At 41.5% G+C, this 13,656-nt stretch overlaps 1 protein-coding gene across 1 annotated transcript in view; it reads left to right on the top strand.

Moving 5' to 3' along the window:
* FIG4 (FIG4 phosphoinositide 5-phosphatase) overlaps nucleotides 1–13,656 on the top strand; it is a 183,768-nt gene that overhangs the window by 44,201 nt on the left and 125,911 nt on the right. Inside the window, exons 2-4 of the mRNA XM_052645719.1 lie at nucleotides 3,979–4,077; nucleotides 5,337–5,460; nucleotides 12,589–12,745. Coding sequence (XP_052501679.1) covers nucleotides 3,979–4,077; nucleotides 5,337–5,460; nucleotides 12,589–12,745 — 380 coding nt within the window. The remainder of the gene's footprint in view (nucleotides 1–3,978; nucleotides 4,078–5,336; nucleotides 5,461–12,588; nucleotides 12,746–13,656) is intronic.

Raw genomic sequence — 13,656 nt, 5'->3', positions numbered from 1 at the left:
CGTGAATCTAGCTGAGTGGAATGTGGGTTTTCATTTTACCATTCTATTTTACTGTAGGTTTGAAAAATTTTCGAAATAAAAAATTTATTTCGAATTTGTGGAGAAGAATTTAAGGAAAAGATATTTCAGGGCTATTTTTAAGCCCCAAAATGCTGAAGTTAATTTTGAAGCATGATGTTAAATATAATAAACCCTAAGGATATATATGTATATATGTGTGTGTGTGTGTATAGTTAATCAAACCAAATAGAATTAAGGCCTTTCTGGAAAAGTTACCTCTTAAAAATTTGGCCTGAAAGCCTGTGACTCGCCCACCAGGGGGCAGTGCAGGAGCGTCATTCTGTGCACTGCTGAGTGCCGTGGGTTCCCCCACATGACTGTTTCCACAAGAGGTCGCTCTTCTCTGCACAAAACATTTTCAGGATTCTTAGACCACTTTAATAGAGAATGCGGATAGTTGCACTGCTTCCCGTTTCTTTCTTCCCACTCCGATCTGCTTCTGAGTTCTGTGGATTTTTGCCTTGGCTCCTCCGCTTCGTGGAGCGACTTCACGGAAGGGTCTGGATAAGAGGGGTGCAGATCCGCTCTCCTGTGTGTGCTGCAAAGGCCAAGAGTGCATTTGTCTACTCCTACCCCGGGAATTCAGTCTTTTTATTACAAACTGCCAAGTCATGGTCCTACTGCAGTTCATCTTTAGATTTCCTAGGATGTGTTGAAATTCTAGGAATCCCACTCAGCAGTTTTGCCTCTACTGAGTGATTCAGGTATATATAGCTCAGACGGTAAAGAATCCACTTGCAGTACAAGAGACGCAGGTTTGATCCCTGAGTCAGAAAGATCCCCTGGAGAAGGGAATTGTAACCCACTCCAGCATTCTTGCCCAGAGAATCCCATGAGGTGGTTGACTTAGAAGGGCTGTCTTTCTGTGCAGTTAACCAAGAAAGATGGCTTAGTGTAAATGTAGAAAGTTACCCAGCAGATTAAATGGTTAGCCTGTGGTGAGTGATTGTTCTTTCGTTTAACATATACTCAATGCCTGCAGAACCAGATTGCACTACTGGACTAGAATTAAACACCGCAAGAGTCAGACTCCAAAGCTGATTATAATAGGCAAACGGGATAGAGTAGCCCCAGACAAATGTAGCAGGGCGCTCAGAAGAAGTGCTGACTTCAGATATAAGCAAAAGTGCTCTGGTAGGGGCAGGAGAAGGCAATGGCACCCCACTCCAGTACTCTTGCTTTGGAAAATCCCATGGACGGAGGAGCCTGGTAGGCAGTCCGTGGGGTCGCTAAGAGTCGGACACGACTGAGCGACTTCACTTTCACTTTTCACTTTCACGCATTGGAGAAGGAAATGGTAACCCACTCCAGTGTTCTTGCCTGGAGAATCCCAGGGACGGGGGAGCCTGGTGGGCTGCCGTCTGTGGGGTCACACAGAGTCGGACACAACTGAAGCAACTTAGCAGCAGCAGGGGCAGGAGGGAGGGATGTTATTTGCTCTGTCTTGGTTCAAAATATTGAGTACTGTCTAGAGATCCTCCAAGGCCAAACTCAGCATCAGGACACCACCAGCCTGTCTGTTCAGCTTGCTCTGACCTTCCCCAAGTGAGCGAAGTGCCCTTCACGTGTTGTCATCTGTCCAGTTCAGACCTCTGTAATATGCGCTATTCGTGGTTGGTACTTTGCATGCTCTCCTCTCCTGAGGACAGAGGCTGATTACTCATAGGTTGGTGTATTTTCCCCACTCTGGTTCCATTCTGGTCCCGTGCATACCTTTTTTGCCTCTGGGCGCTGTCTTTTTTCCTCTTTTTTGAAGTCTTTTTCTCAAATACAATGACCGACTTGCTAATATCTTAAAAAGTAAAGCAAAGAAAAGTAACCGTCACTGAGTTCCTTTTTTGTGTTGGACCCTTCACTGTGTTGGGTGTTTCATAAGCATCTTCTCCGTTTATCTCGTTCCTCTAACAAACTCGGCGCGCTTCTTGCTGTTCAAGTCTTTGCACTCACTGTTTCCTTTCCCGGGAACCTCTTTTTCCTCAAGTGCTCAAGAAGGCGGTTTCCTTTTCTCCTAACAAACGTGTAGTTTATAGGCCGTTCTTCTGTGGCTGAGTTTACTAGGCTGGTGACCCCACTTTCCTCCCAGTGGTGGGTGGGGTCTTGGGGAGGAACTCACTGAGCCCAGCCTGAGTACTTGGACCTCCTCCCTCTCGCTGGGTCCCTGCCCTTCCAGCTGCTCGTCCAGTGCATCCTGGTCACTGGGTGTCTTCTTTTAGTTTACTAACTTATTATAATTGCTCTGTTTCTTCCTCATGATAACTGATACTTTCATCTAGATTCTATTTCTCCCTAGAAGACGAGGGATTCAGTATTTTGGTTAGTTTTCCCCTTAAGCATGGGCTAACCCATCATCTGTTTTTCTTTTTAAATTAACATAATTGTATTTATTTATTTATTTTGGCCGCTCTGTGTGGCATGCAGGATCTTAGTTCCCTGACTAGGAATCGAACCTATGCCCCTTGCAGTGGAATCACAGTCTTAACCACTGGATAGCCAAGGAAGTCCCTAATCTATCATGTTTTAACATGCAGTTTTGTTCTTTATAATCTGAAAGTCTAGATCATACCTTTGTAAACAGATATATACTTAATTTAAAAACTCATCCATTTTTACAGCTCTAGTATTAAAACGATATAACCAAGTTCTCATATTCTGTTATGGGGCTTCCCAGGTAGCACAGTCGTAAAGAGTCAAGAGATGCGAGTTCAATCCCTGGTTTGAGAAGATTCCCTGGAGTAGGAAATGCCAGCCCACTCTAGTATTCTTGCCTGGAGAATCCCCATGGACAGAGGAGCCTAGTGGGCTGCAGTCCATGGGGTCACAAAGAGTCGGACACGCCTGAGCACATGTGTCTCTTCTGTTATACCTATCTTCTATTTCCAACCTTCAAGGCTCAATTTAAGTCCTAAGTCCTCTGAGGTTTTCTGCACCTTTAGTACCTAACATTAATCTTTCTTGCTCTCAGTACTTATACTTCGGTTTGGCCATTAATCCAAAGAATCTTATTTGTTATTTAATTGCTTTGTCTGTCTGTGTCTTATGTGACTGATGAGATGGTTAGATGCCAGTTGATGGTGGCAATGTGTTCTTAATTTTTGCAGTGTTGAAAAAGTCACTTTAAAGGACTTTTTTGAAGCAAAATATTTTAAATATATTTTTCCTAATGGAGTTTTATGTATTTTCTTAAACACAGTATAAAAATTATTCATCTGGTTTAGGTTTTCTGAAAACCATTTTCTTTGACTATAGGATGATTATTTTTCTGTATATTTAGTATTCATTTTATTCTCAGTATTCATTTAAGAAGACTAATGTGTTCAGGTATAATGCTCCAAGGAAGTGTTTCAGAAAAGAAAGAATATTAATTATTTCCTGTAGCTTATCTATAAAAAGCCATTTTGGAAAGTACATTCATTTTAATTTTTTATTGGGACTTTGCGGTTGATTTTTACAGTTGCTGTATTAAAGTCATTTTTAGTCTTCTACAGAAAATGTATAAAGATTTATTTGATAAAATATCAATATTTTAATAGCTATAATTGTCTAAGCATTCCTAATTATGTGTTGAGCTTTGAGCTTTTTACTAGAGCTGCAGTTTCCTGGCAAAGTTTAAACATCAGTCTCCAATCAGTTAGGTTAATCTCTGTATAATATAATTAAATTCATCTGACCTGGTTACTGGGTACATTTTAAATATCAGACTGCTAATCATGACACCACGATGAATATTTCAATTTTAAAGTTGACCTTTTAGAATCAGCCTTTCTTTAATCTGCCAGTTGTACTTAACAGAAATATTTCTTTTAAAAAGTAACCTGACTTTGTTCATGTATTTAATGAGAAAAAAACCAAAGTTATTACAAAATGTGTATAAGGCAAGCTGTTTTAAAAAAAACTAATGACATTTCTTTTTCTTTATAGAGATACTTCCTAGTTGGGAGCAATCATGCAGAAACAAAATACCGTGTTTTGAAAATTGATAGAACAGAACCAAAAGATTTGGTTATCATTGATGACAGGGTAAGTATCTTGACAACCTGAATACAGACAGAAACCTTTGTACTCCTCGTTTAGTGGATATGAAATATCCTTACAGCTTCTAGCGATGTATACTTTTTTTTTTATCATACATCTAAAAATGACAGTTTTTCATGGTTGGCTAGAATTTTTAATCTCTAATCTGGTTTCTAAAATTATGGAAGTCGGAAAGTTTTCCAGAATTACACTTTGCCCTTCATTCTGATTTTTTACTAAGCAAACACTTTGGATAAGATAATGAATATATTTTCTTAAAGGGGTACCATTTTAAGGATCTGATATAACTCTCTATATTGCAGCCACCGAAGAGATTATTTCTTCTTTTTCTTCTTTGATATGAAGCTCCTTGAAGTCAAAAAGGACTTCTCTACTGCAGACTTGTTATTATACTGCTAAAAGTGATTGGTAGGGTCACTTCTGATGACTTGCTAGAAAAATGTTAAGCTGCTGTTATCCACATGTCATATTATTCAGAGTTGGGACTTAATTCAGGTGGCCCAAAGATATGAGGCTTTTAGTCAAAAGAGAAATATACTAAGGTGGAATTGAACCATTAATTTTAACTCTCAGGTGAGAGCAGCTAACACTTTGTGTTGAAGTTCCTGTCTGAATATTTGTGGATCTGTGTGGATTCCTGGTTTTTCAAAGGTATCAATAGCTGTAGTATGGAACTCATTTTCACTAAGCTCTTTGGAAAACTAATTTGTATGTTATAATAATTTTGGATGTGTTGTATTTTGTGACTTCTCTTACTCTTGGGTATCATGGTCCTCCTTCACCCACACACATACCATCTGGCAGTATTTATTAATATGATGTAATGATACTTGGCTTTACTTGGGGGTACGAGTGGCTGATTGGGGATCTCTTTGAGAATCTAAGAAAAGCTATGGGCCTTCTCACAAAAATACACATTGCATACAGTTTTAAGGAGTTTATAGATTTCTTGAAACTTGTCTGTGGATTCCTCATACCTCTGAATCTCTGATCCAGAAGATAAGGTTTTGGTATACCTTTTTTAAGTACAGCAATGTGTGATCCAGTAACCACCCTTAATTAACTGCTAATGTTAAAAACTTTGTTGGCTTTTTAGATTTGTAGCTTAGTCCTGCACTTTTATATACTTCTCTGTGAAACAGCTAACGGCGTAAAGCTGTAGGAAACTTTTAATTTTCAGAGGTAAATAAATAATGAATCTAAAAATCAAACACAACCTTACAGATTAATTTGCTTATTTCTAGCATGTATATACTCAACAAGAAGTGCGAGAACTTCTTGGGCGCTTGGATCTAGGAAACAGGACAAAGATGGGACAGAAAGGCTCCTCTGGGTTATTTCGAGCTGTTTCAGCTTTTGGTGTTGTAGGTAAGAAAGATGCCTCCCTCTTTCAACCCCTTTTTTTCTCCCCATATATAGACTACTGGAAGATAGTTTGCAAAGCTCATATTTATATAGGTTTGTAAATGTGACCCACCTTCTGGGTCTTTGGTTATTTAAAAATGAATCATCTATCAACCAGGTATAAAACAGCCTTTATATAATATCTGCTATATGCCCAGGACTGTGCTCAGATTCATATAGGATATGAACAAATGTAGTGATGGTTTGGACCTCTAAGGAGTCTGGCTTGTCAAGAAATGAAAAAGTGAAAATTGGCTTGGACTTGTAAACATCAGCTGGAAAAACAGAGACAGGTAAAACCAGCTTTTAAATTAGAGGAGTTTCTCTCAAGGACACGCTGCAGTGTAAAGTGTCACAAGCCCCTTCTCTGAGTGACAACTGGTTTCGTACTCTCAGAGAAACTTTGTTCTCTAAAATCACAGTCGGAAACTTTGCTCTTTGAAATTGTGTCAGTGAGAGAAAACACCCCCCTGTCGCCTGGATGATCTAAGTCATTTTGGCGCAGAGAGGCAGCCTCGGTTGACAAGGCGAGCGCGGAGCTTCAGATAAGGGCTTTCTGGACGCAGCCGACTGCAGCTCTATTCACTTTATTGCTTTCTAGGAAATGAGACCCCGAGTCTGCTTCACATTCCAGACCTGATATTTATCTCTTTACATTCAGTCTTGCTCTGGTTTGAGCCTCTTCACTTAAATTTTACCTAATCTCTTTCCCAGATCCTATAATGGCGCCTTTACTTATTCATGAACAAGCATAGAAATGGCCTTGGCCTTTAAAGGAGTCCATGGTCCAGCTTGTGGGCGTTTGGGAGATGCCCCGCAGTTCCTCTGGTGCGTTGTCCCTCGTGACAGTGGGTCAGAAAACCTATCTTTGCTCCTGGATTTGTCCCAGGGAGTCTTAGGATGATTGGATTGGACGGGGGTGGGGTGGAGGGGTGGGGGGACAAAACCCAGGGCCCAGGAAACAACTCCAGGACTGGCATTTGGATCCCAGTTGTGTAGTCAATAGTAAATGCTGGAGATTTCATAAGAGGTAGACTTCTTGGACCTGGAGTGGCCAGGAAAGAGTTCCTGGAGAAGATAAGACTCAGGCTGGACCCTGGAGGAGAAGCAAGCTTTGGATGGATGTGGGGAATGGAGGGGAGAGCTCCAGGAGGGGTGACGGCAGAAGCACCGGCATGAAGATGCCCACGGGTCCTGGAATGCTGGCAAGCGGTTGGTGAGGCCAGATCACTGGGGCCTTGGAAGCCAGGCAGAGGGCAGTGTGTTTCAGCTGCCCTGTTGGCATAGCCGTACTTCAAGTCTTTCCCCCCCAACGCAAAATTGTCTCTCTGCTTCTTAAACCCGCTGAACTGTCTGTAGGTGGTGTCTGTAGATGTTAACGAAATGAATATGGACTCACCTGTGCTGCATAGTTTCAGAGTCCCAGGTCCATTTTTCTGATTCGCACTCTCTATTCGGTGCATGTGTGCTTGCTGAGACTTGGATTATGCCTATTCTGCTGTGTTTGAAGTTTGTTTTTCTCGATGTGCTCTCGTAGCCCTTCACGTAGAATCCCTTTAGGTCCGTTTTGTGTCTTAGGCGGCTGCCAGGGAAGGGTGAGAGTGGTCGGTATGGTTAGTTTCTTCTGCATAGGACTGGCGCCTTCTGTGTACCTTCTGCTTAGTCTTGACAATTCCCTTGAGGTTTCATGTTTAGTGGATAACATGTGCATGTTAGTGTATGTCAGGCGAGTTCATGTGTTTCAATTCCATATATTCCATACATGTTAAATTCCTCTTTAAGTGTTACTTAACTCTTAGTCAAAGAAAAAAAAATCTAGAAATAGAAAAAGTGTCTTAAATACATTAGGCTTAATCAGATAAAAACTCATTTCTTTAAATGCTAATACTTTATTATAACTTTTGAAAAATGTAAATTTCCTAAGGTATATGTAATATTGAATGCCTAATTAGTCAGAGTTAAATATTCAAAATTGAACCTTCCTTGCTAATTAAGTATAATGAGTTGAAGATCAGTGGTGGGTATGTGTGCTAAATTACTTCAGTCATGTCTGACTCTTTGCGACCCTGTGTGCTGTAGCCACCCAGGCTCCTCTGTCCATGGGATTCTCCAGGCAAGAATACTGGAGTGGGTTGCCACGCCCTCCACCAGGGGATCTTCCTCACCCAGGGATTGAAGCCGGGTCTCTTCTGTCTCCTGCATTGGCAGGTGGGTTCTTTACCACTAGCGCCACCTGGGAGGCCTGTTGAACTATATTTTAAAATAGCTGCCCTATTGTTTTGGTGTTTTGGAGTTGTATTGGGCAGTTTGCTTTTTACATTAAGTGGCCTCTAGATGCTCTCCTGGGCTTCGCAGGTGGTACTAGTGGTAAAGAACCCGCCTGCCAGTGTAGGGGATGTAGGAGACGTGGGTTCGATCCCTGGGTCAGGAAGATCCCCTGGAGGAGGGCATGGCAACCCACTCCAGTATTCGTGTCTGGAGAATCCCATGGACCAAGGAGCCTGATGGGCTGCAGCCCATACGTCGCAGAGTTGGGCACGACTGAAGTGACTTAGTGTGCATGCATGCATGCAGATGGTGTACCGTGTTGCTCTGATGGTACTTTAATCATTCTTCACTGTTCTGGGCATCTTTGCTTTTAGCAATATTCCTTGCCTCATTTTAAATTTATTGATAACTAAGCTTGTAAATCCATAGCTTTATCCATGGCAGCCCACTTCAGTACTCTTGCCTGGAAAACCCCGTGGACGGAGGAGCCTGGTAGGCTGCAGCCCATGGGGTTGCTAAGAGTCGGACATGACTGAGCGACTTCACTTTCACTTTTCACTTTCATGCATTGGAGAAGGAAATGGCAACCCACTCCAGTGTTCTTGCCTGGAGAGTCCCAGTGACGGCGGAGCCTGGTGGGCTGCCGTCTATGGGGTCGCACAGAGTCGGACACGACTGAAGCGATTTAGCAGCAGCAACCAAGTTTATAGCCAAATAAATATTCATTTTATACACAACTATTAATAAACTTTGGATGAGGACTGAAGATATTGCCATGTTTCTCTTAGGTGGACTTCTTAGGTATTGTGGTACATTTCTATCACAATTTGAGGCCTCTTTGAGACTCTCCTTGGATGGTGAAGTGACTATAAGGTTGACTTGCCGGTAAAGTGACACGGTAATGTACTAAGTAAACATTTATTACTTTTGTGGACATGCACTTTATTTATTCTAATTCAACCATGCTTAGAATGTTTGAAGAGTAAATAAGGACTTAATAAAAGGCTATGATTTATCTAGTATTGGATAGACTAATGAGGGCTACTGAAATAGCAAAATGCAAAATAAGGGCAACTGAAATAGCAAAATGCAAAATACTTACCTTGGAAATATAAGTAGTCTGATTGTCAGAATAAGACATGTGTGAAAGGACTTGAATGGTTGTCTTCTGTTCTGCGGCTGAAGTATTTTCTGTCTCAATTTTTTCAGCATGCCCAATTTGTGAATAGTATTTTTGCTGGACTGTTTTGAACTGTTACCATGGTTAATTTAATTCACAGTCTATAAGAATCTAAAGCTATGCTTCTCAGTTGTCTACAGTAAAGGACCAGTCTTTTTTCCAGCAATGTGTCAAGACCAACACAAGAGCCTACTGGGCGTATCTTGTCATCAGCTTGGACCACATGTGACTCACCACATACGTTCATAATATCCAAACTAGTCTTGTCTGTTCAAGGCAGGCTCGTTGATGATGAACTCTGATGTTCCTGACCCTTCCTTTCAGTTTGTTTGCATTTCTTTTCATGGACTGCTGCTGAAAGCTCACAGACCATCTCTGGTCCCTAGACATGGATTGAGCCTGCCCTGTAGCTGTGGTGCCCATTTATGATTTGCTCCTTTGTGGTTTGACAGCCAGGAGGTTTGGGAGACCACCAGATAGGTCATGAGCATCGCTCACCCAGTTTTTCTTTTGTTTTTAAGCTCCTGTCTGTGACACACTACTGAAGGGCAAATCTGCAGGGTCAGAAAATCCATCAGTGGGTGCCAGGTGCTGGGGGTGGGAAGAGTGGATGGACATCAGAGGAGCCTGAGGGGGTGTTTTTGGAGTGATGGGAACATTATGTTGACCTCAGCAGTGGTTACAAGACTGTGTGAAAGTGAAAAGCGTTAGTTGCTCTCACCCAGTTTTAATGTGGTCTTGGGACGTTTGGGTGGAGGCCTGGAGTCCTTACTTCTCTTGGTGCTCTGACCATCCAGCTCCTTTGGGTATATGTCCTTTTTCTGCCTGTGTCACCATGAGAGGATACGCTTGTAAGCTGCTAGTAGGCTGAAGGGGAGTGGTAGAGTAAGTGTCTTCATAGTAGACCAAGTGATGGGCTTGGTTGCTCTTTAAAGCAGCACCCTTAGAAACACATCGCAGAGTCAAGAGAAAGGGAAGACGGCAATGGCACGTGGGCCTCGACTCGTGAAGGGATGATAGGTTTGGTGTTAGGGTGTCACTTTGGTCCCTTGTGGTTTTTGATACGTCTCTGTCAGAGTGCAGAGAGGCTCTGAAGATAGTGACCAGCTGACAAGGTGACCGAGGAGGATACTGCCCTCTTCCCTGTTGGTGAGCTTGTGGGGTCCTCTCCAGCCCCCAGAACTCCACACCACTCCATCCTCTCACACTGCTCCTTTTTATTTACTTTGTTTGGTGTCCATCACAAACGACACAGCCTTTTCTACTTGGAGGAAAAGAAGTCACTTTTGCATAATGACCGTCGTCTAGGCTTCTGGAAAGAACTTGGGGAAATTGGTCTGGGATCAGAAGTGCATAGAATGAAGATGAAAAAACTTGTCCTGGTTTTTCATGTGTTAAAATGATGATGAGGCTGACTTTTCACAGAGGTCTGTGGCAGACTGAAGCCTTTTAACTGTTGGCTGTATTTGATGGGAACCTTTGAAAAAAAAAAAACCACAAGTGACATTTCCAATTGGTAGTAAAAAGAAAATAATCTTATAATATGCAAAAAGCGCTTATGCTGGTAGAGAGTGTTCTTTTGTACAGTATATTTACTTCATTAAAAATATAAAGGAATATGTAGGATGAAATAGTCTAGAATTGAAAACATAAAATTCAATTGGAATGCAGGTTGGGGGAAATTATTACAGAGAGGTTTTTTTCCTTATGTAAAAAATACATAACAAGAACAAAAGGAAAACTGATTTGTCTTGGAAATATTTATTACTTAAACTCAATTAGATTCCCTTTTTGGGTACTTATGCTGCTTCCAGGACCCTTGATTTTGTAGGTTTTGGCCTTCTTAAAGGATAACTGCTTCCTACTGCTGCTGCTGCTGCTGCTAAGTCGCTTCAGTCATGTCTGACTCTGTGCGACCCCATAGACGGCAGCCCGCCAGGCTCCCCCGTCCCTGGGATTCTCCAGGCAAGAACACTGCAGTGGGTTGCCATTTCCTTCTCCAATGCATGAAAGTGAAAAGTGAAAGAGAAGTCGCTCAGTTGTGTCTGACTCTTAGCGACCCCATGGACTGCAGCCCACCAGGCTCCTCCATCCATGGGAGTCTCCAGGCAAGAGTACTGGAGTGGGGTGCTATTGCCTTCTCCTAACTTGCTTTTAATGACATTGACATTGAGCTTTATTTCCTGTTTTATGTCCTTTAGCTTTAGTCAGGGAATTTTGGGCTAGTCTACAAGTGAAAGTAGCCAGATGCATCACTCAGTCATGTTTGACTCTTTGGACCCTATGGACTATAGCCTACCAGGCTCCTATGTCTGTGGAATTCTCCATAATACTGGGGAGTATTGCCATTTCCCTCTAGTGGGGAGGAGCACAAATGAACGTTTTTTTAAAAATGTGCTTTGTGGCTCTCCAAAATACTTTAGTAGCAGTAACGTGGTTCATTAAAATCCTTATGGTATCTTTCTCTTAAGTATTTTGGCTCATTTACATTAGTATGTTCAATTACTAATCTCAACTAAGAATAACATGGCACAGACTATGGGTATTTGCCAATTCTAGAGCAAAAATTTATAGCCCCAAGATTCTAGCTCAGACTTTATAGAGTGCAACACTCGGAGAGAGAGAAAGAGGGCAAGTGCAAGTGGGACACCCACACGTGCACACAAGAAAGTTAGTTTTGAAAAAACATTAGGCTGTATATGTAAGGTCCTTGGTTGAGTTTCTCTTCGCTTTGAATAAGTTACCCCACAGCCTTCTGGCCTCTGTTGTTTCTGGTAGGAAGTCAACTGTGTGTGACTGTATCTGACTCCCACGGTGAGTGAGCTGGGGTGACAGGATCCGGTATCTGTGCTGGGATAGAGCCTCACTCTACAAGTAGGAGGTGGGTAGAAGAAAGGAGCCCCCGGGTTTCAGGTGTACTTGCCTGGAATAAAGAATTTGCAGCACAGAGCTGGAGGGGGTGAGAAACGCTGGTGGCCTGCACCTCCTGAGCAGAAGCCGGAGCCCTAGACTGAGAGCTGGGGAGGGGAGAGGGACGCCTGCTGGGAGTAGACACCCGTCACGCAGAATTGGGAGAAGGGCGTAGGAGAGAAGCAAGCTGTGGTTCAGATGCCACAGACTGACTGGTCTTTCCAAGATCTAGCAGAGTTTTTTGAATAAATGTTTCTCCATTTGCTGTATGCCATTAGGAGAATTTCCAGAAACTGTCAGTGTTTTGTTTTTATAATTTTCACCAGTCACTGGGGAGAGGGTCTGCTGAGTTTCTTACATAGCTGGTTCAGAAGTGTGCCCCTCTCCCTCCCCCAGCCACCAAGAGAATTAGTTTTAACCCCAAAGCAAAAGTTCTGGGAGCCAGCACATTTTTAACCCAAGACTGCATGGTAACTAGTGTGTGGTTGGGAATTTAGTGTTACTGAACCTTAACACATATGGTCTTCCTATAATCAAATTGTTCAGAGTGGTATTTTAAGTGAGATAAATATTTCTAGAAAATAATTCTAAAATAGCTGAAAATTTATATGGTTGTAAATCAGAGAAATAATAAAGCAGGAAATACGTCAGAGTCTTTTGCCTTTTAAATATGTATCTGAAAGCATTGCTAAGTGTAGGAGGTGTATTTATCTTTCTTTTTTGTTGTTGTGTAGGTTTTGTCAGGTTTTTAGAAGGCTATTATATTGTGTTAATAACCAAAAGGAGGAAGATGGCAGATATTGGAGGTCATGCAATATATAAGATTGAAGATACAAATATGATCTATATACCCAATGATTCTGTACGGATTAGTCATCCTGATGAAGCTAGGTATGTACTAGTGGTAACTGCTGTTTTTGTATCTATAGACCAATTGAGAAGCAAAATATAGTCAATAGATTATAAATCTTAAAATGTAAATACTGGCTCAGAATGCTACAGCTTTTGTTCACGTGCTATTGAAGACCCATGATAATTGATTTGGGCAAGAATCAATAATGGCTGCTAAAACCATTAAGTGAGAGGTTATTGTTGACCTACTGTACTTCATGAATATCTCAACATGCTGTGCTTTGTGAATATTTTTTATTATTTACAAAGAGAAAAAAATGACAGCATACTTAACCAAATGGTCAAACTTGGCATCACCAGTAATGAGACAAAACTGACATTATTTGCCTCTTAATATGAAGCAGTGGGAAGGACACCAATAGCCTGCGTAGTTTTCTTACTAAAATTATTTAAATTGAATCTAGGCATGATAAAAATCTTTAAATTGGATCTAAGCATGAGGAAAATAATCAGACAAATCCATATGTGGGACTTTCTGTAAGACAGCTGGCCCAGACCCTTCAGGAATGTCAGTGTTGTGAAATACAGGAAGAGCCAGAGGGTTAGATTTTAGAATAACCATGACAAGTGCAGCACTTGAGTTTCTGTTGGATCCTGGATTAAAATATGTGCACAGTGTGTACACACACAGGCACAGAGCTGTAAAGGACTTTACTGGAGTGGTTTTATATGAACTATACACTAGGGGGTATTGGGTCAGTGTTAAATTTTGGGTGTATAGTGACATTGTGGTTATTTAGGAGATTGTCCTTGTTCATAATAGATACATAATATTAAGATAAATAATATTTAGGACTGTCATCATGTCTGGTTCTTACTGTAAATGGTTTAAAAAAATAAAATGTACTTGTGTATTTAAAGAGAGAGGATGCATGTATGTATAAGGAGAA

The sequence above is a fragment of the Budorcas taxicolor genome, chromosome 9 (assembly GCF_023091745.1).
Source record: "Budorcas taxicolor isolate Tak-1 chromosome 9, Takin1.1, whole genome shotgun sequence".
Taxonomy (NCBI): Eukaryota; Metazoa; Chordata; class Mammalia; order Artiodactyla; family Bovidae; genus Budorcas; species Budorcas taxicolor.
The sequence above is the reverse complement of the archived record's forward strand: the minus strand, read 5'-3'. Positions and strand labels throughout refer to the sequence as shown.